The 24330-nt window shown below is 45.6% G+C and overlaps 1 protein-coding gene across 1 annotated transcript; it reads right to left on the reverse strand.

Annotated features, from left to right (window-relative positions):
* Window positions 1-15685: 15685 nt before the first annotated feature.
* On the reverse strand, window positions 15686-17589 carry LOC118649062 (eukaryotic translation initiation factor 2D-like). Its single transcript, XM_036295829.1, has one exon. It carries the CDS (start codon window positions 17549-17551, stop codon window positions 15794-15796), a length of 1758 nt encoding a protein of 585 aa, XP_036151722.1. The 5' UTR covers window positions 17552-17589; the 3' UTR covers window positions 15686-15793.
* Between the last annotated feature and the right edge of the window lie 6741 nt (window positions 17590-24330).

Consider the following 24330-nt stretch of genomic DNA (forward strand, 5'->3'; position numbering starts at 1 on the left):
GAACTGTGCATTGGAACGTGAGGGGAAACAAGAAAATAGATGCTTGGCACCATGAAATACATTGCAGTCATGCAATCTGAAAGAAAGAATTTGATAAGTTAGTGTTCTCTTTTATCAATATGTTTCTGCTGTCCAGATCCTTCCAATATATGGAAGCGGTGTCTGTCTGCAATCCTGGCAGTGGCACCATCTATAAGCAGTCTTGTCACCTAGATGTAGTTTCCTTTTAAAGATCTGGGCAAGATATATGGAGATGTTTCCCTTGAATTACCCTTGAATTAGAGCCATGTCAGTCATGAAAGCTGAGAATTATGGGCTACACTGGATCCCAAGTGACAGAGGGATCTCTGTATTCTTTTTAACATATGTTTTTATTTACTTCAGAGAAGTAGGGAGCGGGGGAGAGAGATAGAAACATCAATGATGAGAGAGAATCATTGATCAGCTGCCTCCTGCATGCCCCACACTGGGGATCAAGGCTGCAATTCGGGCATGTACCCTGATCAGGAATCGAACCTTGACCTTTTGGTTCATAGGTCGATGCTCAACCACTAAGTCATAATGTCCAGGTTCTCTGTATTCTTTAATATATTTATTATTTTATATATTTATGTTTGTTACATTGAGGCTTTCTTAAATGTGAGGCCCAGGGAAGGGGCCCCTCTTCCTGGGTCTAAGGGCAGTTCTGGCTGTATCTTTAGCACTTAGACAAAGTCAGGTAGTCAGTAGATTCCTGAGAAGTATCTGATGAAATATATTCTGTGTGAATGGGATGAATGTCTGAAAGAGATATGGCTCACCATATAGTTGGTGAATTTTAAGAAGAGGTGCATTAGAGTACAGATAGTGGGGAAAAGCTTTCAAGGCAGGAAAAGTTTAGAATTGTTGACCATGAAGAGACCAACATTTAGGAATGTTCTCCAAACAAATACAGATAAAATCTTAAATTTGCCTTTGTATGGATATAAGGAGGGTAATTTCTACTTAAACCATGAAGGCTGGGTCCTGAGTTCAGATTGTAAGAACACTGTTTCTTCAGAGAGCAAGGGATAAATAGCTCTGTTCTGAATGGGGATTGATAGATTGATTGTGAACTTTTGTGCTAGGGTGAGGGACTGATGTATGGAGAGGAATTGTGTCAGGATATGAAGAAGGATTGTATTAGGGTTAGGAACCATGGAAGAAAAATTGCTAGATTGTCTTAGAAAAACAATGTGTTATGATATGCTCCAGCCAGGTGTGACTCTGTTTACCCCCCCTTTGTGCTTATGAACTTTCTGTGAACTTCTAAGGAACAGCTAATGGAATGCTTTGTATTTCTTTCTAACACTGTTTTGCTATAAAGGATCATACTGCACCCTTGATCTCTGCCACATGCTCCGAATCTCCCAGAGGGGGAGATAGGCGCTGTGGTCAGCTGGCCAGCTTAATAAAGGCTCTTAAATTTAAATTCTGAGTCGGTGGTCTATCTCGCTGAGCCAACCCATAACATTTGGAGGCCCGCAGCGAGATACCCGGCAGGGAGGAGAGGGACCCCCTATTCAAGGCAAGGAGGCTCTCCCCCACTTGTCGCCGGGCACTCAGTGAGATACCCCACACCTGTGGAGAACAACTACCAAGGAGGCCTCCACTCCACCCAAAACTTTTGATTCGGAAACCGAGCCACCTGGACTCTCGAGAGAGGTAAGGACCGGTCGTTAAACAGGAATTGGGACGTCCCACGGAAGGACCTATAGGGAGGGCTGGACGCAGCGGTACTCCTGGTCCTGACCCGCGGCCACGACGGTGGCCGGGGTCCCTGGTTCGTGCTGCTGTAGGCTGCACTGGGTTTGTCTGTCTGGTATTTGTTTGTCTTGGTGTTTATTGTCAAAAAGTTGTCTGCTTCTGTGTACACCCTGCTGCAATGTTTTTTGAAAATTTTCAGGACTTCAAGGGGTGAGCTGCAGGTTCCGGGCAACCTTAGGTTGCATTTGGCTGATTTATTTTGTCTTTGTCAAATGGGATAGGGTCAGTCATCTTCGTCGACCCCCTGTCAGTCAGGCCCACTCCAGGTGAGTGGAAGGGGAGCTTGATCACCTCCCGGGAAGCTATAGAGCTCCCTCAGGAATTGGGAAATTGTTAGGAATTGGGTGGATTGTTTAAACTCTGAGTGAATGTCTGGTGAAAGTGTGTGAGTGTGGAGGGAGGGGGCCTGCCCTCTCCTCTCCTTTGTGTGGCTCCATGACTTTGGTTACGGAGTCCGAGTGGGCCCCAACCTGCGGTTCCGCGATTCGTCATATGGCATAACGGTGACTCACCCCCATGTGGAGGTGACCAGGCCCGGGGTTTATACGGGTGCACCTTAGCTATGACGAATCTAAGCTCCCAAGGGACGCGGCCAGGCGGGCACCTGCATGAGGATCTGTGAAAACAGGTCACCCCCTCCCTTGTCTGTCTCTCACCACCGATCATCATGGGGTCGGGAAAAAGTTTGTTTGTTTGGGACTAGCCAAATTACTACAGAGAAGGAGGACTGGATACAGCTCCAGCCTGGGCTGATCTACTAAGAAAGTGTAAATCATTACTGGTCTATGTAAAGTAAAAGCTACTTTGATTTATTCTGCTTTCTGTTGATACGCTTGGCTGAATGTTTGGGCCGGCCCCTTTAATAGTCTTCAAAGCCTCTTGCAGCTGCGAGAATTATTTTTTCTCAGAGTCTTTTGCTCACTGTTAAAGGGGAATCAGCTTACTTAGTTAATAAAGATTTCTGTCTATCAGTTGCTCTTACCTGGGTTGTAATTTACTGTATTAAACTGAAGTTCTGGGGTAGATTTAAAAGTTATAATGTTAATGCTTTTGATTTACAGCCATTCTGTGAATGGGAGTGGCCCACTTTTCAGGAGGGGTGGCCGGATGCAGGGTCTTTTGATCTGACTGCTGCCTACCGGGTCCATTATGTCATATACGGCCGCCCAGGGCATCCTGATCAAATTCCTTATATTCAGGTTTAGATTGACATATTGTCCAAGAAACCCCGGTGGATGAGGGTTGCCTCCCAAGGGGAAAATTGGGACAGAGACAGACAATTCTTTTGGCCGGGCCCCAGAAGGGAAAGGCTCCCCCGGTCCTTTAGGGAGAGAGGGGGAGAACCTGCAGGACCTTGCGACATCCGCCAGTCCTGCAGTTCCTATGTTGCCACTACGGCAGGCCGGCCCTCTAGATCTGGGGCTAGACAGGCAGCCCTCTGGGGAAGCAAGGCAGACCGAGCCACTATTCCCAGCTCCAGACCAAATTGGGGAGTAAATGATCAAAGAAGGGGGGCTGGATGCCTGAGCTGCCTGCAGTGGCCCTAAAATAAGAAGCAGCAGCAGCAGCAAGAAAATACTTAGGCCTTTGGCTTGCAGGCTACAGTAGTTAAGCCCTAAGCCAATGATTGGTACTAGCCTTCCTACAGCCCCAGAAATAGAGTAGCAAGCCTGAGATCTATGAAAACTGCAGATAGAGCTAGTAAAAGCTCCCTGCTTGCAAATGTACTGAAAGGGTTTAGTACCTGTTGCTGCTGGAAGAGGAGGGGCTGCTATCCCCTTCCAGTACACTCCCTTCAAAGAGGCCTGGTCGCTGCTCTGCCATAAAGGGGACTGGTGGGAAGACAAGGAAAGCAGGGCCCTGTAACTAATAAACAGAGTTAAGAAAAGGGCACTCTCCCTAGACCTGGGAGCCATCAGGACTTTGAAATTCTCCAAGAGAGGAGAAGTCTGACTCAGAGACTGGCCGAAACCTCGTTGGGTTAGGAGGACCGGAGGCTGCATATTGAACTTCTAGACTGCAGTTTGCTAGGCAGAGGTCCGAGCCCAGTTGTATAGGGGTTAAGCTACCTGTGCACAGCAAAACAACTTTCTCCTGTGCCAGAATACATTTTAAGGAAATTGAACAAACTGTATTTGTGGCTAGAAAGAAGAACTGGCCTATGTGTAAACTGTCCTGGAAGAAGGCTATGTGGGGTGAACCCAAAAAGTAAAGGGTGTCTAGCTGCCGAGAGGGCAGTTGCCCAGGTGGGCAAAGAAGAATACCCATTAAATTTTGGTCTCTATTGAGAAAGAGTTGACAGTTAGCAACCTGTATGCTGTCTTACAGGCTTGTGTGACCACGCCCATGCCAGGGGTGGCACAAAACCTCAACTGTAGGAAACTGGGAAAGGCCTGTCTAGAACAGAGGGGGTTAATAAAGTGATGAATACTAGCCCTCTGTTACAGGAATTACAGACCCTGTGAGGTCCTGTGACATATAAGACCCTGTAGGGAAATAAAGCTCCTTTAGTACAGATTAAGGGCTGTGTTTCCCTCCAGGCAACCCAACTGGAACCCCAATAGTGACAGGGGAAAGGAGGCTCTCGATCGGTATTGCCAGACTCTATTGGGGGCATCCGAGCTGCTGCTTGGAGACCCACAAACCTCTCTAAAGTGACAGAGACAGTCCAGGTGCCTAACCCTGATGCCCCGGAAAGTCGGAGGGCTGTCAATGTTGTATTTGTTTCCCAGTCGGCCCCAAATATTAGAAAAAAATGACAGAAGTTAGAAGGCTTTGAGGGGAAATCAATCTCTAAGTTGGTTGAGGTGGCCCAGAAGGTTTTTGACAATCGGGAGGACCCGATGGCAGGTTTAAACACCCGGATAGCCAAGGTCCTCCTGGCCCTGAGCAAGGAGGGAGGCCCAATGGGCCAGAGAGACAACAAGGGCAAAGAAAAGCCTAGCGGAAGAAAAGTAGTCCAACCCAGGCTTGGGAAAAATCAATGTGCATTTTGCAGAAAGGAAGAACATTGGAAAAGGGAGTGCCCTGAACGTGCGGGGGAACCGACTCCCTCCCGTGCTGGTGGAGGAGGTGGATTGGGGTTGTCGGGGCTCAGCTGGCCCCCAGAAGCCCAGAATGACCCTGACAGTGGGGGGCCAAAAGGTGGACTTCCTTGTGGAACTCATAGCACTCACTCAGGCCCTCTGGTGGGGAAAGGGAAAAAGAGCAAACATTTTAGCTTCCTGAAAACAGCTGCCTTGAACCCGGCCACACTCCTCCCTGACGAGAAGGCAGAGGCCCCTTTGCATGAATGTGAGGAGACACTGACTACCCTCACTTCCCTCCGCGAAGACCTTGTGGACCAGCCCCTGCAGAATCTGCATGAGACCCTCTACACCTACGGGAGCAGGGGAGCAGCTTCGTAGAGGAAGGTACCTGGTATGCGGTATGCGGGGCGGCAGTAGTGACATGAGGTGGAGCCAGGGGAGATCTAAAAAGCCCTGGTGAGCGCCCCGGCACTCGTCCTGCCAGACCTACCCAGGGACTGCAAGGATATATCTCCTCACACTGCCCTTTCAGGAGGCCAAGGAAGTGGCTAAAAGACCAGTAGGGCCCCTAGAAGTTCTCGTAGCCCTGCCAGCACGAAGGCTCCCAGAGAAACCTACTCATCTGCCAGAGGAGCAGAGGCTAGCTGAGAAACTAAGGGCCCGGGAAGGAGAGGCTGGGTGGCTAATTCTGCCAGATGGGAGGCCTACAGTGCCAGAAGCCCTGGGGTGGACCATCGCTTCCCAGGCCCACTAGAGCACCCACCTGGGGGGAACGAAGCTATCAGAACTACTGGGAAGAGAATTTTACATCCCAGAAAATATCCCAAGACTTGGCCAGGGGGTGCCAAGTGTGTGCCCGGGTGAATCAAGGGCTCCCTGTTGTCGCCACGCCGGGACAGCGATTCCGAGGTCAGAACCCCGGAGAACACTGGGAAGTGGATTTCACCGAGATACCAGGAGGACAAGGAGGGTATAAATACTTGCTGGTTTTCATTAATACCTTCTCTGGCTGGCCTGAGGCATACTCAACCAAGGCAGAGACAGCACAGGTAGTAGTTAGAAAACTCCTCACTAAAATCGTCCCCCGGTTTAGCCTACCACTATATATGGGGTCCGACGATGGCCTGGCGTTTATCGCCAAAGTTACAATCCATAGTTAAGGCCCTGAGAGTTACTTGGAAATTGCATTATGTTTATAGACCACAGAGTTCTGGACAGATAGAGAGGATAAATCGGATCTTTTTTTTTTTTTTTTTTAAAATATATTTTATTGATTTTTCACAGAGAGGAAGGGAGAGAGATAGAGAGTTAGAAACATCGATGAGAGAGAAACATCGATCAGCTGCCTCCTGCACATCTCCCACTGGGGATATGCCCGCAACCCAGGTACATGCCCTTGACCGGAATCGAACCTGGGACCTTTCAGTCCGCAGGCTGACGCTCTATCCACTGAGCCAAACCGGTTTTGGCGATAAATCGGATCTTAAAGGAAACATTAACTAAGTTAAAATTAGAGACTGGCGAAAACTGGGTAAGTCTCCTTCCTTTTGCCCTCCTCAGAGCTAGATGTACTCCGTATATAAAAGGACTCATCCCTTTTGAAATTATGTTTGGCAGGCCACCACCTCTTCTTCCCTGCCTAAGGGAGGAAAAAATTGCCCGGCTGCCTACCCAAAATTTGCTTAAGTCCTTACAGGCTTTGCAGAGCAGCGCCATGTCAGCACAACGGGTGGTGAGAGCCATACGGGAGGAGGACGTGCTGAGATCCAGTCCAACACAGCCTGCCTTCTCTCTGGGTGATCTCGTCTGGGTGAAGCGCCACGATCTAGATGGGATGGACCCTACCAGGTGGTGCTGAGCACTCCAACCGCCATCAAAGTCGCAGGAAAGAGGCACTGGAAATTGTAACCCCGTCCTCCTCATGCCTCTCACCTGGTGAACTGACCAATGGGAAGAAGAAAGACATGGGAACTAAGACTCTATGTCAGCAGCCGAGCCAATTCTTCACCATCAAATGCCGGACTCTTCCCCGGTGGCTCGACCCTACATTGCCAAATGACTCCTCAATTTCATATCGTAGAGGAGGGCACTGAATCAAAGATTTGATTCGGGCATAAGACCAGTAGGGAATGTGCTAGGGTGAGGGACTGACGTATGGAGAGGAATTGTGTCAGGATATGAAGAAGGATTGTATTAGGGTTAGGAACCATGGAAGAAAAATTGCTAGGTTGTCTTAGAAAAACAATGTGTTATGATATGCTCCAGCCAGGTGTGACTCTGTTTACCCCCCCTTTGTGCTTATGAACTTTCTGTGAACTTCTAAGGAACAGCTAATGGAATGCTTTGTATTTTTTTCTTTTTCTTTTTTTTAAAAAAATCTTTATTGTTCAGATTATTACATTTGTTCCTCTTTTTTCCCCCCCATAACTCCCCTCCTCCCAGTTCCCGCCCCACCCTCCGCCCTCACTCCCCACCCACTGTCCTCATCCATAGGTGCACGATTTTTGTCCAGTCTCTTCCCCCATCTCCCACACCCCTTCCCCCCCCAAGAATAGTCAGTCCATTCCCTTTCTATGTCCCTGATTCTATTATAATCACCAGTTCATTCTGTTCATCAGATTATTTATTCACTTGATTCTTAGATTCACTTGTTGATAGATGCATATTTGTTGTTCATAATTTGTATCTTTACCTTTTTCTTCCTCTTCCTCTTCTTAAAGGATACCTTTCAGCATTTCATATAATCCTGGTTTGGTGGTGATGAACTCCTTTAGCTTTTCCTTATCTGTGAAGCTCTTTATCTGACCTTCAATTCTGAATGATAGCTTTGCTGGGTAAAGTAATCTTGGTTGTAGGTTCTTGGTATTCATCACTTTGAATATTTCTTGCCACTCCCTTCTGGCCTGCAAAGTTTCTGTTGAGAAATCAGCTGACAGTCGTATGGGTATTCCCTTGTAGGTAACTGACTGTCTTTCTCTTGCTGCTTTTAAGATTCTCTCTTTATCTTTTGCTCTTGGCATTTTAATTATGATGTGTCTTGGTGTGGTCCTCTTTGGATTCCTTTTGTTTGGGGTTCTCCACGCTTCTTGGACCTGTAAGTCCATTTCTTTCACCAGGTGGGGGAAGTTTTCTGTCATTATTTCTTCAAATAGGTTTTCAATATCTTGCTCTCTCTCATCTTCTGGCACCCCTATAATTCTGATGTTGGTACGCTTGAAGCTGTCCCAGAGGCTCCTTACACTATCCTCGCATTTTTGGATTCTTTTTTCATTTTGCTTTTCCGGTTGGGTGTTTTTTGCTTCCTCGCATTTCAAATCATTGACTTGATTCTTGCGCTCCTCTGGTCTGCTGTTGGGTGTCTGTATAATATTCGTTATTTCAGTCCGTGTATGCTTAATTTCTAGTTGGTTCCCCAATGTAACATCGAGGGTCTCATTAGTTTTCTTGTAGATCTCATTAAGTTTATCGGCGGCTTCTAAACAGTTCTTGAGAGACCTTAAAAGTGTGGTTCTGAACTCTATATCTTCCATTGACAATTTTGTCCTGTTTCTTTGTCTCCGCATTTTGTTATGCTTCCTTGGTGCACCCCCTAGTGGTCTTTGTTCGAAGTCTTATAGTTAAATCTTGATTGTTGTAGCTAATTCCAGGGAGGGTTTGACCTCCAGGCCAAGTGGCTATGAGAATCAGCTGTGTCAGCAGTGAGAGAACTTCTGTCCTCTAGGGAGGTGCTAATCTAGTCTTTGCCTGAGGCTATCCGGGAAATGCCTGTGTGCAGGGCTTGGGTGGGGCGGGTCGAACAGGATCAACAGGGTGGGCCGGAGAGAGCAGTTATGGCGGCTCTCAGTCCTGTCCCCAGGGGCTCTGCCTCTCTGAGTTCCAGCACCCGCTGCAAATCTCGGAGAGAAAGCTGCACTCGCTCTGACCGAAGCCAGACAGTCCCGCTTCTCCCGTTTGAGTCTGGGTCCCTAAAGACTCGCCTGTATCTGGAGCTCAGAGTCTGCGACTCCCTCCCGATTGAAAACGCCAACCGTGCCCTCCGCCGCCAGCCCGCTCCGCGCACTCCGCACCTCAGAATTTGACTTCAGCACTGCGCCTCCTCTGAGTGTCCGTATGCGTTTCTCTTTCCTCCTAGTTGTAGGACTTCCACTCAGCCAGCATTCCTGTGGTTCTGGGTGATGTCCATTCCGTCTTTTAGTTTCACTTTTGAAGTAGTTGTTCAAGGCAGCAAATTCCGGCGTTAACCTATGCCGCCATCTTGGTTCTCCCCGAGTGTATTTTTTTCTAACACTGTTGTGCTATAAAGGATCATACTGCACCCTTGATCTCTGCCACATGCTCCGAATCTCCCAGAGGGGGAGATAGGCGCTGTGGTCAGCTGGCCAGCTTAATAAAGGCTCTTAAATTTAAATTCTGAGTCAGTGGTCTATCTCGTTGAGCCAACCCATAACATTTTGAAATTAACTGGAGTAGGCTCCGAAGCCTGAATGTTGGATGAAACTGTGCCAAACCAAATTGTGTGGCATGAGGTAGTGTTTATACATTTTCCCAAATGTTATGTAGATGCACTGTGGAAAGTCATTGTCACTGTGGTAAAATAATACACATTCTTTACATAACTGTCCATCAGAGGAATCGGGAGGCCCAGACCAGGGAGGTATAGGGATAGAATAGGATAGCAGGCCACCCTTCTTAGAGAAAAATACTTTGTCTTTCAAATTTATATCAGAGCAACTTAACCAACTGACTGCAAAGCTGGCTAAGAAGTTCTCTGTGTGGAAGTATCCTTGAGCTATGCTTTGTCAAGACCACTTGCCTCCTACTCCTGCTTTCCTTTTCTATCTAGAGCAGTGGTTCTCAACCTGTGGGTCGAGACCCCTTTGGGGGTCGAAGGACCCTTTCACAGGGGTCACCTAAGACCATCGGAAAACACATATATAATTACATACTATTTTTGTGATTAATCACTATGCTTTAATTATGTTCAATTTGTAACAATGAAAATACATCCTGCATATCAGATATTTACATTATGATTCATAACAGTAGCAAAATTACAGTTATGAAGTAGCAACGAAAATAATTTTATGGTTGGGGGTCACCACAACATGAGGAACTGTATTAAAGGGTCGCAGCATTAGGAAGGTTGAGAACCACTGATCTAGAGGCTTAAGGGGAGAAGTTCTAGAAAGCAGACTTGGCAAATTTCAAGAGATAAGAGAGAAAGATAATTTTTATAGACTTGCACTTTTCCAGAAATTTTAGGTATCTGCTGAAAACTGTCTGACATTTCTTATCTGTATCTCCTGTCAAAGAAAATAACATCTGTAATGTGGAGAATCTTAACTGCCTTAGGCCTTGTAACAAACTTAGGTTGTAAACTACCTTCTGGGCTACATTGATATGGATCTACAGAATGTAGGGGAAAAGTCCTCCATTTAACTACTTGCTTAGGGGAAGAAAGAAATTTGTGGCTCCTTATCTGGGGGGAGAAAGAAATTTGGCTGTAGCCTTGGCAAGCTGTCAGAAAATGATTATTGGCATATAAAGAGAAATTCATGATAGAGGATTTTTAGGGGAGCTCAGAGATGCAATATGTCTCCAGCAGTACAGACGTCTGGGAAATGTTGGACTCACGGTTTAACTTTCTGTGACTGTTTAACTGTCTGTAGCCTCAGGTTGGGCTGAATACCCAGAAAGCCAGAATGCCACCCAAAGATAAACGTCAGGTCCAGGAAGGAGGTTAATGAATGTAGAGTGTGATAACTGCCTGATGTTATCTGTTAACTTAGAAATGCCTTATTCTCTCTGGTTATCTCCATGGCTACCACCATATAGTTTTACTATTAAAACCCTATAAAAAAGGGACCCTGTCCGGGGAGGGTGTGGGAGGGTGTGGATTTATTCCTGGCCGGCCACCACTGGCAGCAAGCAGCTGCTTTGCCTGTGTATGTAAATTTCTCCTATTAAAGCTCTTATGAATTTGAATAAGGCTGTGTGTCAGCTCTTCAGAATCAACCCTGAATTTAGATTGGGGCTTTCCCTCAACAGGATTATAATTAGTGAGATGAACTGTGGGAAATTATTTAACCTCATTAGTAAAGAAATACATGTTAAAATATTAGGACACAGTTTCTCTTAATAAAATAGCAGTGAGACCTATATTCTATGCATAGCAGATTGCATGTAAATAGATGCAAACCTTTGGAGGGCAGTTTGCGATATGTCAAGAACCAAAAAGATGTTTGTGTCTTTTGATCCAGTGATCCCCCTTCTCTTTTTTTGGGGGGGCTATTCTAGAAACATTTAGAGAGTTCCTTCCATATGATAGATAGCACTCTAGAGACTGATGTTAGAGATTGTGCCCCTCAGAAACCAACAGTCAGCTGGGGGAAAACACACCTATAACTAGATAATAATAATACGAACAATGAGAAGCGAAGGGAAGATGGGGGTTAACTGCAGGTCTAGGAGTGTGTGGCAGGGGATGGGGAAGCTTTCCTCCAGGAAATGACAACAAATTGAATCTGGAAGGATGAATAATAAATTCCCTAGAAGACCAAGAGGGGACAGATGTTCCAGGCAGAGCCAGAACAAGACCAGGAGGTGACTGTCCATGGTTCACTGTGGCTAGATAACAGGTCTGGAAGGAATTTCTGGAACTTATCCAAACATTCTCCAGGATGACTCCAGAACAATATTTCACACATTTAATTCTTTCCCTTAACTCCTGGTTTTTATTTTCTGTCTAGAGCAGGGGTCCTCAAACTACGGCCTGCGGGCCGCATGCAGCCCGCCGAAAATATTTATCCGGCCCGCCGGGTGTTTTTGCCGCCGCTGCCTGTTGCTTAGCAGCCGACTCGTCCCGGGCCCACAGTGCGCATGTGTGGAATGTGCACCGCACTCTCCCACTCCCCTCCTTCTCTCTGTCTCTCGCCTCCTCCTCTCAGTCTCAGGTGTGATCGTACGAGTCACGAGCTTGCCTGTGCAGAGCCTGCTGCTGCCTGAGGACTGAGGTAAGAACAAGTTAGGATTTTTTTTTTTGAAGTTAGGAGAGCCTTTTCCCAGAATGAAACATCTGAAATCTCCAACCAGATCTAGACTAACTGATGCACACTTACATCACTTGTTACGACTAGCAGTGACAAATATGGAACTGGACATTGACCATCTCATTAGCCAAAAGCAGAACCATAGTTCCCATTGAAATACTGGTAAGTTTGTTGATTTAACTTTACTTGTTCTTCATTTTAAATATTGTATTTGTTCCCGTTTTGTTTTTTTACTTCAAAATAAGAAATGTTCAGTGTGCATAGGAATTTGTTCATAGTTTTTTTTAAAACTATAGTCCGGCCCTCCAACAGTCTGAGGGACAGTGAACTGGCCCCCTGTTTAAAAAGTTTGAGGACCCCTGGTCTAGAGATACAAAGTCACTCTTCCCTTTAGACATTGGTAAATCATACCACCTTGGCCACAAACTCCCCTATGGTAGCAGCAGGCAAGCATATGCTGTGTTCTCTGGGTCCCTTTACCTCCACGCAGGAATTCATGACCCTGAGTCCCTAGTAAGAAGCAGAGATGAGTTCTCGGGTGGGAGAGATTGGCAGCTGAAGTCTGTCATAGAGTACCTGCATGATCCTTCTATTTCCTTGGCATTTCATCTGGCAAGGGGCCCTGGAGTTACCTTGGCAGAGGGGAGAGTTAGGCCATAGTATAGGGGGAAGTGATGGGACATACCTTAGAAGTCTCCAGAGAGGAATGGACTTATTCCTGCTCACCAGCATTGTCAAGAGGGAGGTAGGAGGATCTTTATTTTTTAAAAAATATATTTTTATTGATTTTGGAGAGGAAGGGAGAGGGAGAGAGAAACAGAAACATCAATGATGAGAGAGAATCATGGATCGGCTGCCTCCTGTACACCCCCCACTGGGGATCGAGCACACAACCCGAGCGTGTGCCCTTGACCAGAACCAAACCGTGACTTCTTGGTTGACAGGTCGACGCTCAACCACTGAGCCACTGCGGCTGGGCAGAGGTGGGCGGATCTTTTAGAAGAGCCAGAGAAGGTCAGCAGACATGATTGATAGCTTAGGGATTATAACCTACAGGACAAGTTAAAAGAAAGGCCTTGGGAAAGGAAGTTTTGCATTACTAAGAAGACTCAACATATAGTTGGTTTTTACATTCCAACTCTTCTCAAAATGGAACAATCTCAATTGGTTACAATTGCATTGACTGCATTAGATCCGAAGGCATTCAGATAAGCAGCCCATGTGAGAAAGCACTCTCTAGTATTGAGCCATGTAGGTACTTGAGCAAGGATCTGGGAGGCTCCGGAGAACTCTACCAGTAAGAGAAGCCCTGTCATCACCCTGCCACGCTGCAAAGGGCTGGATGGGCGAGAACCTAGTTTAGGAGTTTTCCTTTCACCAGGGCAGCCCCATCTCATTCCATAAAGATTTACTTAGCATGTGCTATGGACCCTGCATCATAGTGAATATGTATCTTTTTACTTCAATTTTCTAGATGAGGGACAATGATTCCTGTTTATGGGCTTGTGGCAGATCAGAAAGAGGTCAGAATACAGGGAAGCCCTGAACCCAGGAGGAAGGAAGCTAGGCAGGGCCGAATGGTCAGGCTGAAAGAAAAACAGACTATGGAGAGCCCCAGGGGTGACTCAGGCTGTAGTGCATAAAGCTAGTGAGGGCATTTGGAGAGCTGATCCAGAGTGTGGAGTGTGACAAAAAATCTTGAGACAAAAACTGTAGCGCTGGTAGTGGAAGGAGAAGAGTACTGGGGGTGAGGGTTTTTCTGTATAGAACCTGGGAGGGCATGCGAGAGGCCATCTAAGCAGCACCTGTTCTTTTCCTCAGATCTCAGCTCCTGCTCCCCCCCTCCGCCGCCCGTCCAATCAAGGGTCCCTCAGGCCCTCTTCCCTTCCTTCCAGCCAACTTTCAGAAACCTCTTCCTCCCTTGAAGCCATGAATACTATTTTCCTCAGGCTCTTTGATATCCTGGATTCAAGTTAGAGAACCCCAGGATTACTTAGGGGAAACAGGGCTTGTGGGGAGCAGTCAGGTGGAGGCTGGTGTAGGACTTATGCTTTCTATTTAGACTTTGTTCTTCCTTAGCCTCTTCTGATCTGGATAAAGGGAGACAATCAGACCCCTTCCCCATATGACCTGTAGCAAAAAAGAGGTTCAGGGCGCGGAGGCAGTTATTTGGGGATTCCAGGAGTCGGGGCTGTTTTCCATTTATTTCTTTCCATCTTCCAGCCCATGCATGGGTCTGATTTCCCCAAGGACCACTGGGCGCCTGCTGTGCAGTCTCCCCACACATTGCTTGACATCCTATTTGAGTGTCAGTACTGAAAGCCTCTACTAATGGGGTAGTAGCCTACTCAGCTCCACCACATGCAGTTTCTCCCTACAGCTGGGCACTATAATAATGTACCTTAGGAGTAGGGACACTGCACACCTCTCCTGGGGCAGAATCCCAGACTCTAATTCTGTGGGATCCTCAGCCCAGGGCCTAGTAAAGGGGCCTCATGCCTGGGATCAAGATCCTGAATGTAAGGATTCTCATTGGAGGGCCAGAGGAAGCTGTGGTAACTCTTTTGTGATACTGGGGAGAGGAGTGGGAAGGCAGGGGGTTAGGGCCCAAATGAGGTCAAGTGAGTGCAAGAGAAAGAGGAGGCTGGGGATGCTTTCTTAGTTTGTAGTGAAGCAGGTTTCTAACTGTGGGGGACTTTATTTCTATGGGTAATTTGAAGGGCTTGCCAATCAATATTCCAGGCTGCTTCTCACCTAGCTGCCTGACTTTGGGCAGGTCACTGAAATTTTCTGAAGGTCAATTATCTCCTTATAAAATACTTGCCTTAATTCACAAGGCTGTGGTGGGAATCAGATGAAAAAAACAACTTTTGCAATCCCTAAAGCCCTTTACAAATGTAAGTCATGGCAGTTGCTGTACTGAGGAGCAACTAGGTGAGCATCATGGATTTTGGGGGATACGAAGAGGTGGATGACTGGGGAAGAGCCACTCTGTCTCCTCCTCGTAATTGCCCTTCTTGCCAGATGAGTGCATCGCCCCTGCCACATCCCAAGCTGATTTGCCTGTTTTCCAGCTTTTTTATTCCCCCTTTCACCTGGAGAATCTTCGCTGGATGCACAGTGTGGGATGGAAGTGGGGGTAGCATCTACTTCGGGGGAGCGGGGGGCTTGGTCCCACCCTCGGGTGATGCTCCCTGAGTTATGGAGCCAATTTGTTCAGGAGCCGCTGTAATAAAACTCCCAAAGGCGTGGGTCCTGATCCTGGCTGTCAGCGACTTGGCGGCTCCAACCCTCTCTTCTCCTGCAGAGGCGCCGCCGCCCACTGGACGGCAGAGGGCGCTATGCCGCTTGCTCTGGTGATCTTTCCCTCTTGGTTCTACTTAGTAAGGCTGGACCGGCTTTGATCTTATAAAAACCTTTTTGAGCCCGGAGGAGAACGAACAAGAAATAGATATGTAAGATCTAAATATCTCATAACAGATCAGCTTCCACGCACAAGATTTTTACCCTTCCACAGTGAAACGGCCCCACAAGCTCGGTCTCAATCTCCCTGTGGCCTTTGGGATAGTCACACTCTTTTCCAGTTTGTTCCAATCTTTTACTGCTTCAGTAAACCTCAATTTTGTGAACTTCCATTTACAGGACTTCAGATTTAACGGACAATATTTCCAGGCTGTATGAAATTATGGGGAAATTAGCACCCTGTTAATTTTAAAATGATTTTAACCAAGACTTGCTCATAATTAAGTTAACAGGTTATGTTTGTTATTAATTCACTGTTACTTTATTTATTTATTTTTTAGAGTAGATTAAAAATTTATTCTGGTAAAGAATTATATATTTTTTATTTGCAAAGGCTGAAAACGCTCCTGTGAGTGAGCAGCCCAGAACCTGGATTCCACGGGATCGACCACATGAAGCAAGAGTCTGTCACTTCTTCTTGCCAGGCTTGGGGGCCTTTTCGAGGCCTTGGATGTGTTTCCGAGGAAGCTGATATTCTTCAAGCAACAGCCGGCCGAGGTGGTGGACCTGGTTTCCCTGGATCTGGACCTGCAGGCTGTCCTTAGCCCCAGGGGCAGGAGTGACAGTGGTGCTAGCCTGGCATCGCTGCTGCAGGGTGGCAGCCACTGTGCATGGGTTCAGACCGTAGGCCTCCAAATTCCGGACCACAGTCACCTTTTTATTGGAAGCTCTCTGTGCTAGGGTGATGTCAATGGGGCAGATTTGGCCTTTCTTCACAATGGGCTCTTGTCCGGGAAAGGTCACCTGATAGGCAGGCTGCAGTTTTTCCAAACATCTGGTCAGAAGACTGTCCCATGGAAGCTTCATGACTATGTGCTGTTCACATTTCTCTAAGATGCAGTCACACAGGATGGGATCCAAGTGTACGAGATTTTTGTTGTCTGCATCAACCAGGTCATTTTTCTTGGCGTAGTTAATGATGATCATCCGGACCTCACTGCCCTCGAGAATGCTCCCCTTCTTGTGGCCAGACTCCTGGAAGAGCAGGCTCATGCTGGCTGGGACACAGTAGAGGGGTTTTATATCTGGAGGGTGATAGGGCTGTTCCCTGCTACCCTCCTGGATAGTCGGGGAGGTCGGGGAGGGCTCAGGTATGACGAAAGATGTGATCCTGGGGTGTTTCCAGTCCACAGCCACAATGCTCTCCACCCCTTTGCTCAGCTCCTTGACTTGTATAATCTGCTCCTGCTGCATTTGCTGCAGGAACTTAGAGAGTTTTTTGTAGCTTGACTTCTTTATGTCTAGTTGCCGTCCTTCAGGGCAGCAGGAGAACACATGGCTACCGAGGAACACGCTGGTGAGTAGAGGGAGGTCGGTCTTTTTGACTTGGCACTTCAAAGCATGCAAGAAGCATTGCTGTAGCAGTTCATCCATTTGCTCTTGAAGCGTCTTGCTGTCTGCGGGGTCTGGGTTCAGGCCCCTAACGCCAGGGTCTTCTGAAGCTTCTGGTAGGGTCTTCTCCCCACACATCTGCTGATCTTCCCCATTCTCCTCCTCCTTTCTCTCCAGGGTAAGGCGCCTCATGTCATCCTGCAGGGTGGGGCCTGCCTGAACAGACCCCTTCTTTTCACTGACATCTGAGGGATCCAGGACCAGTGGGGCAATGAAAGGTGGAGAGGACTTGTCTCCAGATCGCCATAAGTGGTCCTTGTAGGTGTGGAGCACAGAGAAGCCCCTTCCCTTCAGGCCTGAAGTCAGCATCTCAGGTGTGGACATGGCAGCCACTCCGATGGCCACAGGGGCTCTGTTTCCCACCAAGACAATGGCACAGAGGTCACCCTTCTGTACCTGAGGCAGACCAGCAGGGGGCACTACTATTCCCGGCAGCATCAAATCTGCTCCCCCCACCAGTTTTTCGAGCACCAGAGGCCATGTTGTGAATGCTGGTAGAAGATCAGGATATGACCACAGGGTGTACACTGTTGGGTACAGATTTTTCTCCAGTTCAAATAGGACGGGGTTACCACCACTCATGTACACAGTCACGGCATCCCCTCTGTGAGCATACAGCTTCACGATGCTGAGCTCTGCCTTCCCAGGCACCAACTCGGAGGCCTGGTCGGTCCCCAGGGCGGGGAAAGCAGCTGCCACATCAGCTCGAAGCTTTCTCCTGTCTGATCCCTTGATGGCCGTGTTGGACTTGACACGAAAGGCCTTGGCAAACATGTGTGCTGGAGTGGCCTGAGGAAGAGAAGTTGAGCATAGAAGCCAGAGGCTGTCAGGAAAACGAGAGCGCGGCGTCTGCCCACCCCGCAGCCCTGGGTGCAGCCATGCTGGGGCCTGGCTGGGATATGGGCCCGGCTGGAAACCACGGCCGCGCAGCTTTGCGGCAAACCCTGGTGGCCAAATTCACTGTTACTTTAAACAAATTTTAGTGACCAGGGGCCATATGTTGGGGAAAACACTAGTAATTTTACTGACGTCAATAAATAGTTCATATCTAAACTATAGTCTACATATTTACAGCCAAATCACCACTTGTAAACAATGTTCTGTAAATGATTAGCATGTGATCACATCCCATCTCGTGTGTTAATTGGTTTTGTTGTCACTTGATGTGACTTTCTGCAGCAATTTTAACGCAAGCCAGCCCATGTTCAGACATGCGCTAAGCCACGCCCCAGCCATGTGCATTTGTTTACTCAGTGACTGGTGAATGCACACATTTACTAGACCTACTCAGTATATATACAAAATTACAGTAATACAGAGAAACCAAGAGGGCAGCATAGGTAAACACCTGAAATTGCTGCCTCACACAACCACTTCAAAAATACAACTACAAGACAAAATGGACAACATCCAGAACCACAGGAAGGCTGGCTGAGTGGAAATTCTACAACTAGAAGGAAAGAGAAAAGCAAAGCACACTGAGACTCACAGGAGGTGCAGAAGTAAAGTGCAGAGGTACAGAGGCACATGTGGAAAGGGATGGCAACTGAGGACACGGCTGTCTTTTTCAATCGGGAGGGAGTCTCAAGCTCCCAACTGCTCTGAACTCCAGTTCCGAGCGAGTGTCTGGGGACCCAGACTCATATGGGGAGAAAGTGGACTGTCTGGCATCAGGCAGAACTTGAGGGTGGCTTTCTCTCAGAGGTGCTTGCAGAGATTACCTCGGAACAGTGAGACCCTGGGCCTCTTAGGGCTGGGCTGAGGATCAGCCATAGCTGTTTGCTCCGCCCTATTGACTCCCTGAGACCCCGCCCCACCCAAGCTGTGCACAGAGGCTTTTGCATATGAATGGCCTGGCCCTTTGCAATCTAAAATTACCTAACAAATTGCAGCTGGGTCAGAGAGACCAGAACATCCAAAAGAAGGCCCAAGGCCCCACAGGAGCTGGCATTGCTTCACAGCTGGGCCTCTTCTGGGCACCTCCAAACCCCAAACAAAGAAGAGGAATCTGCAGATCTCTCCATAGCCCCTGCTGGGTAGCCTCAGGCAGAGGCTAAGTTAGCATCTCCTTACAGATACAAGAGCCAGTGCACCTAGTTGTCAGAGTGGGATCATCTAGATTACAACTCCTCAGATCCATAAGGGACACACTCAGGGGACAGACTCAGTGAGCACCAAAGCCCCACTGAAGCAAGTCTTGCCTCATAAGGGTGTCTCCAGCACAGAAGTTCTCCCACTGAAGACACAGCGGATTCTCACAGCCAGTTGGCCTGGAGGTCAATTTTTCTCAGTGATACCAACAAAAATCAAGGCTTAACTATAACAAGACTGTGCACATAGCCCACAAAGGGGTGCACCAAGCGTGTCCACCTCAGGTAATTGGGGAGGCTGAGCCACTGGGCCCTATAGGACACCTAGCACAGAAAGCCACTCTATCAACACAGGGAAGCATAAAAAATGCTGAGACAAAGACATAGGACACAAATTACAGAAATGGAGGAAAGCAAACTACTGGATATAGAGTTCAAAACCACACTTACAAGTTTTTTCAAGAATTTTCTAGAAACTGCCGATAAATTTAGTGAGACCCTGGAGGATATGAAAAAGGACCAACTATAAATTAAGCATACACTTAATTAAAGAATAATATACAGAGATCCAACAGCAGACTAGAGGATTGCAAGAATCAAGTCAAAGATTTGGAATACAAAAAGCAAAAAGAAAAAAGAATTCAAAAATACGAAGATAGTGTAAGGAGCCTCTGGGACAACTTTAAGCGTACCAACATCCGGATTATGGGCGTGCCAGAAGAAGAGAGAGAGCAAGATATTGAAAACCTATTTGAAGAAATAATGACAGAAAACTTCCCCTACCTTGTTGGGGTCCAGCCCCAGCAGGTCCAGGGGTTCCCAAAGGTGTGGATGGAGTCGGCGAAGAAGCAATGACAAGGAGACAGCATTCAGTTGATCAGCAGCCTAGCCAGGTTCTCCAGCCAAGTTCTGTGTTTATTGTCTTGTTACATCTGTATTTATACCAGTTGATTTTAGTCCTATCAATTCTATTTCAAAGGTTAGGGTGTTTCTTATCTCCATTCCAAGGCCACTCTATTGTTCTATTAAGCTACAAGGAAGTAACTGAAGGAGATTATCCTAAGTAAAGATTATGTACCTTAAGCATGATTGTTCATAGTTAAAGTGATTAATTACCCGCCTGGCATTTAGTTAAGGGGTTTTATTCCCTCTCTAACTCCAGGGAAAAATCCCCACCTGGGGAACAACCTTTCTCGGAGAGGTGACCTTGGTTAAAACACGTAGTCAATTTTTTAACATATACATTTGGAAAATCTGCCTTATAATATAGTGGACTTACGGCTTTAATGGAACCACCCTTACCTGAATTAGTCTGTTATATCGAAGTCTTACTGTATAAACAAGCTAGAATGTATATCCTAGACCAAAATAACAACAAAAACCCCAGGTATTTGGCTGGCGACAAGCTCACTCCCATTCACTGCCAGCATTCCTAGGACCTGGCACACTGAAGCTCCTGCATGTGTGGGTGGAGAGAACTGTGGGTTGGCAACACCCAATCTTCCAGACGCACATGTGTGTCACTGGCTCATGGAAGCCTGGAAGATCATTATTTCTTCAGAATATAACATGACTGGTAGAATGTTTTCCTTGTAACATTTCCAGTACTCCCTCTGCACATAGAAGTCAGCATTACTGTTTCAAGGTTCTGGTCCTTTACTACTGGAGAGAGTGAAAGTTGATACCTGTTTATATGTGTTAGATAAACTTAGATACAAGTAAGGACAACTAGTTTAGTTTAGAAAATATAGAAACATTTAGAACAAATTGCAAGCTCTCATTTTCAAGCAACTGCTATGGAGTAGGCACTTTAGTGAAATTGACTCATTTAACCCTCACAACAACCCACAAGGTAGATACTAGTATTTTCATTTTAAAGATAGCAGAGGCCCACATAGTTAACAGATAGTAGTGGCAGAACTAAGAGTGTCTCACTTAAAAGTCAAAGTGTTCCTATTTATTCCCAACTGTGTCTTAGAGGGAGTTGGGATGAACAGCATGTTTGGGGTAAATCCTTTTCTTCTTGCCTTGGTTTCTTCATCTCTAAAATAGGAACAATCATCCAGGATAACCAATCTGTACTATCAGGTTTATTTTCTAGGTATAATGTTATTCCCATAATGAAATATGTACTACGGAATGTGAGAAATGGAAGGGGGTATCCATTCTGGTGATTTTCATCTGTTACATTTCCAAGGACCCCTGTCATGATGACTGCATGTGAGACACATGTTTTTAGAACATACTGAATAAACAAATATGTTGACTTTTGGCCATGTTAATTGATCACTTTGCTTTGTCATCTTGCTATGTGGAATTTCTTTTGTTACTAAGCAAGTTTTTTTTTTTTTCCATATCTCTCAATTGAAACATTCTTATAGGTGATGAGGATGTAAAAATGAATTAAGTATATTGCAGCCCCTCTGTAAGCTTGTAGTCTCAATAGGTAGAGGCAGCTGTACTCAAGTGTTTATAATATGAAGCAAAACCCATATACTGCAGTCAAGACTAAGCCCTGCTCTGATTAGCTTATTCAGTGGGTTTCTAAATTTGTTGTTTGTTTTAAAAATAATTTTTTGGAGTTGGTGATAACCTTTCCTAACAGAGAGTTTCACTATAGAAAATTTGGATTCCTGGCTTGCCTTAAAATAGCCCCAAGTGGAGCCACATTAAGCCACCATTATCTCAGTGTAACCATCAGCTGAAGTTGAGCAGCAGCTGCACTTCTTATTTATTTATTTAATTATTATTATTATTATTTTTATTGCTTAAAGTATTACAAAGAGTATTACATATGTCTTCCCCCCCCCCCCTTGACATTCCCCGGGCTCCCCTGCCCCCCAGTGGCGTGTGTCCATTGGTTATGCTTATATGCATGCATACAAGTCCTTCGGTTGATCTCTTACCCCAGCAGCTGCATTTCTTACGGGGGCAATAGTTCAGGAGGTTTTCACTGACTCTACTCCTCCCTCCTGACTTCCAGCCTGTCTGTTTACTCAGTGATGATACTTGCCTGACTCCTGTAGACATTTGTGTTATGACCCATCAAGCATGTTAAGGTTCTGCGAGAGATCTAAACAATACTCTACCCAATCCCTGACCATCCTCCTTCTTTAAATTGTGTTCAGAGCATATCCCCAAACACACTTTTTAAGTAGTTTCTACCACAGGTTCCATCTTCAAATTTTAAACTGCTCTCCATTCCCTCCAAATTAAATCCAAATGATCTAATTGATAGGAAAGATCTTGGGCTGAGGATCTGTTTATTTGAAACAGGAATCAATACAAACTCATGTTAATGAAGTTACCCTGAATTGTCAGCATGATTTTGTCTTTAGTATCAAAGGACTGCTACATATGAACTCTTATTTCATTAGTTTAATCACCACATCAGTGTCATAGCAGCTGCTGAATCATCAGCTAATTTTATTATGCTATTATTTGTAATCAAGAGACATTCTATGATATAGTCCCAGGAAAAAGTCTTCTGCATTGTGGCAAGAACAACTGTTGAGAACGTTGGCCACAGGGTTGCTCAAAGCCATCTTGATGTCCAGCATTTGCAATTCCCCAGGGCACTCTTGCAATGTCTGCCTGCTCAGTGATGATACCTGCTAATAAAGCGATATCAACCGTCAATAGCTTCCTTCACATGGATTTCCTAATGCTCTAGCTATCTATGGGAATGACAACACACATTGCTTGTTGGTATCACTTAAAGGACTGTAGTAATAACATGGTGCAGGTTATTTTACTTGCGATCAATGGAGGGAGCTAAGTAACCTGAGCTCAAATGACAATTGGTGTACTGGTCTCTCCCTGATCTCTTAGGTCTGCTTTATTCTTATATGGGGCCTCCTACATATCTCCTCTGTAGGCCATTGAACAAAAGCAGATCGTGACCCCTTTGATCAACTTTCTGGAACGAAATAGGAAAGTATAGAAAAGGCTGCAGTAGTACACTTGAGGTAATCATTTCTGAGGGATGCTCTGAATATATCACCTTGCCATTGGCACAGATATGGAAGGTGGATTGGGTTAGTAGGTCAGTAGTTAGGTCTCACCGAGGAGGGCTATTGCAGGGAGGTCTTGCAGAGACTTCCTAGGGATCTCTCTTGTCAGTTTTTTATCATTCAAAAGGGAATGGAAAGGAACTAACTTCACTGTGTTACAGGGCCTTGTTGTTTGTGTTAGTCATTTTGGTCTAGAAAAAAAAATTCTATGATCCTGACATATTGTTGTGTATCATAATTGCCCATGAGCTTCCAGTCTTGTGATCAGAGCTTTGGAGGACACAAAATTGTCTTTATTCCTAATTTTCATTTCCAGTGCTTAGAGGAGGGCCAGGAATATCATAAAACTTAGAATGTATATGCGGAATGAATGAATAGTTGAACATTGTTAGAACCCCTTAAGAATAAGTGAAGATTTATGAAATAAAATATCCACAGCTGGGATGTGAGGATGTGGCTAAAATGCATTCTGAACTTTTCCTACTTAATCATGTAATGGCACAGAAAAAGAGTAATTTTACACAAATTTTCATTCTTCTTCTAGACCAGTTATTTTCAGTGACTTTGTGGCTTTGAAATTTCTAGAGGTGTTTTTGGTAACTATACTGATTGGAGAGGGGGTTAGTATTGGCATTTAATGGGTAAGGACCAGCTGTGCTCAGTGTACAGCAACACTGTAGAGAAGTCCTGAAAAATAAAGAATTAGTGCACTTCCTACAACTTATGATTCCCCTCTTGGATGTGGATGAGAAAATAGCTTATAATTATCTGAGTCTCTAACCAATTCCTTTATATATTTTTCATAATTTTAAAACAAAAAATTTGCTGAGACTATAACTACTATGTACTATATATTGAGGAAATTTTTACTTCTTTCTAGGTTTTTGAAAGCTCTTTGATAGATTGGGGCTGGACAGTGAGCTAAAGGTGCCAAGGAGGGTTTCATCTTCCTTTTCACGGAATCTTGCTTACGTGGACTTGAGATGGGTCAGTCATTGGTCTCTATTTCTCAGGGACTCTTGCTAAAACTGAGGCAGAAGCAATGAGCATTTTAAAAATAAAAAAATGTTTCAATTATAGTTGACGTACAGTATTATATTAGTTTCAGGTGTACAATATAGCAGAATCAGCTTTTTAACATACTTTACTCATGGAATCAGAGCAAACATAAATAAATGGTCACAGAATTCTTTCATTAACCCTAGGAAAAATATGAAAAACTGACTTGGCAAGCAATTAGAAACACTTCCACAGTAATGAGACTATAGAGCTTGCTTGGTTTAACCCCTCTTTTGAACAGAATTGGATAATTCTGACCAAATATTTGGCCTTGGACATCATTATTTCTACTGTTCCTGGGTCTTTTATTCTTCTCTTAAAGCATTTTTCCAGGTAGAATTTTTCATGTTAAAGCTCAAGATAAAGCTGTTTGTAAATTTATGAAATGTGT

Source organism: Myotis myotis, unplaced genomic scaffold (assembly GCF_014108235.1).
Source record: "Myotis myotis isolate mMyoMyo1 unplaced genomic scaffold, mMyoMyo1.p scaffold_m19_p_1, whole genome shotgun sequence".
NCBI lineage: Eukaryota > Metazoa > Chordata > Mammalia > Chiroptera > Vespertilionidae > Myotis > Myotis myotis.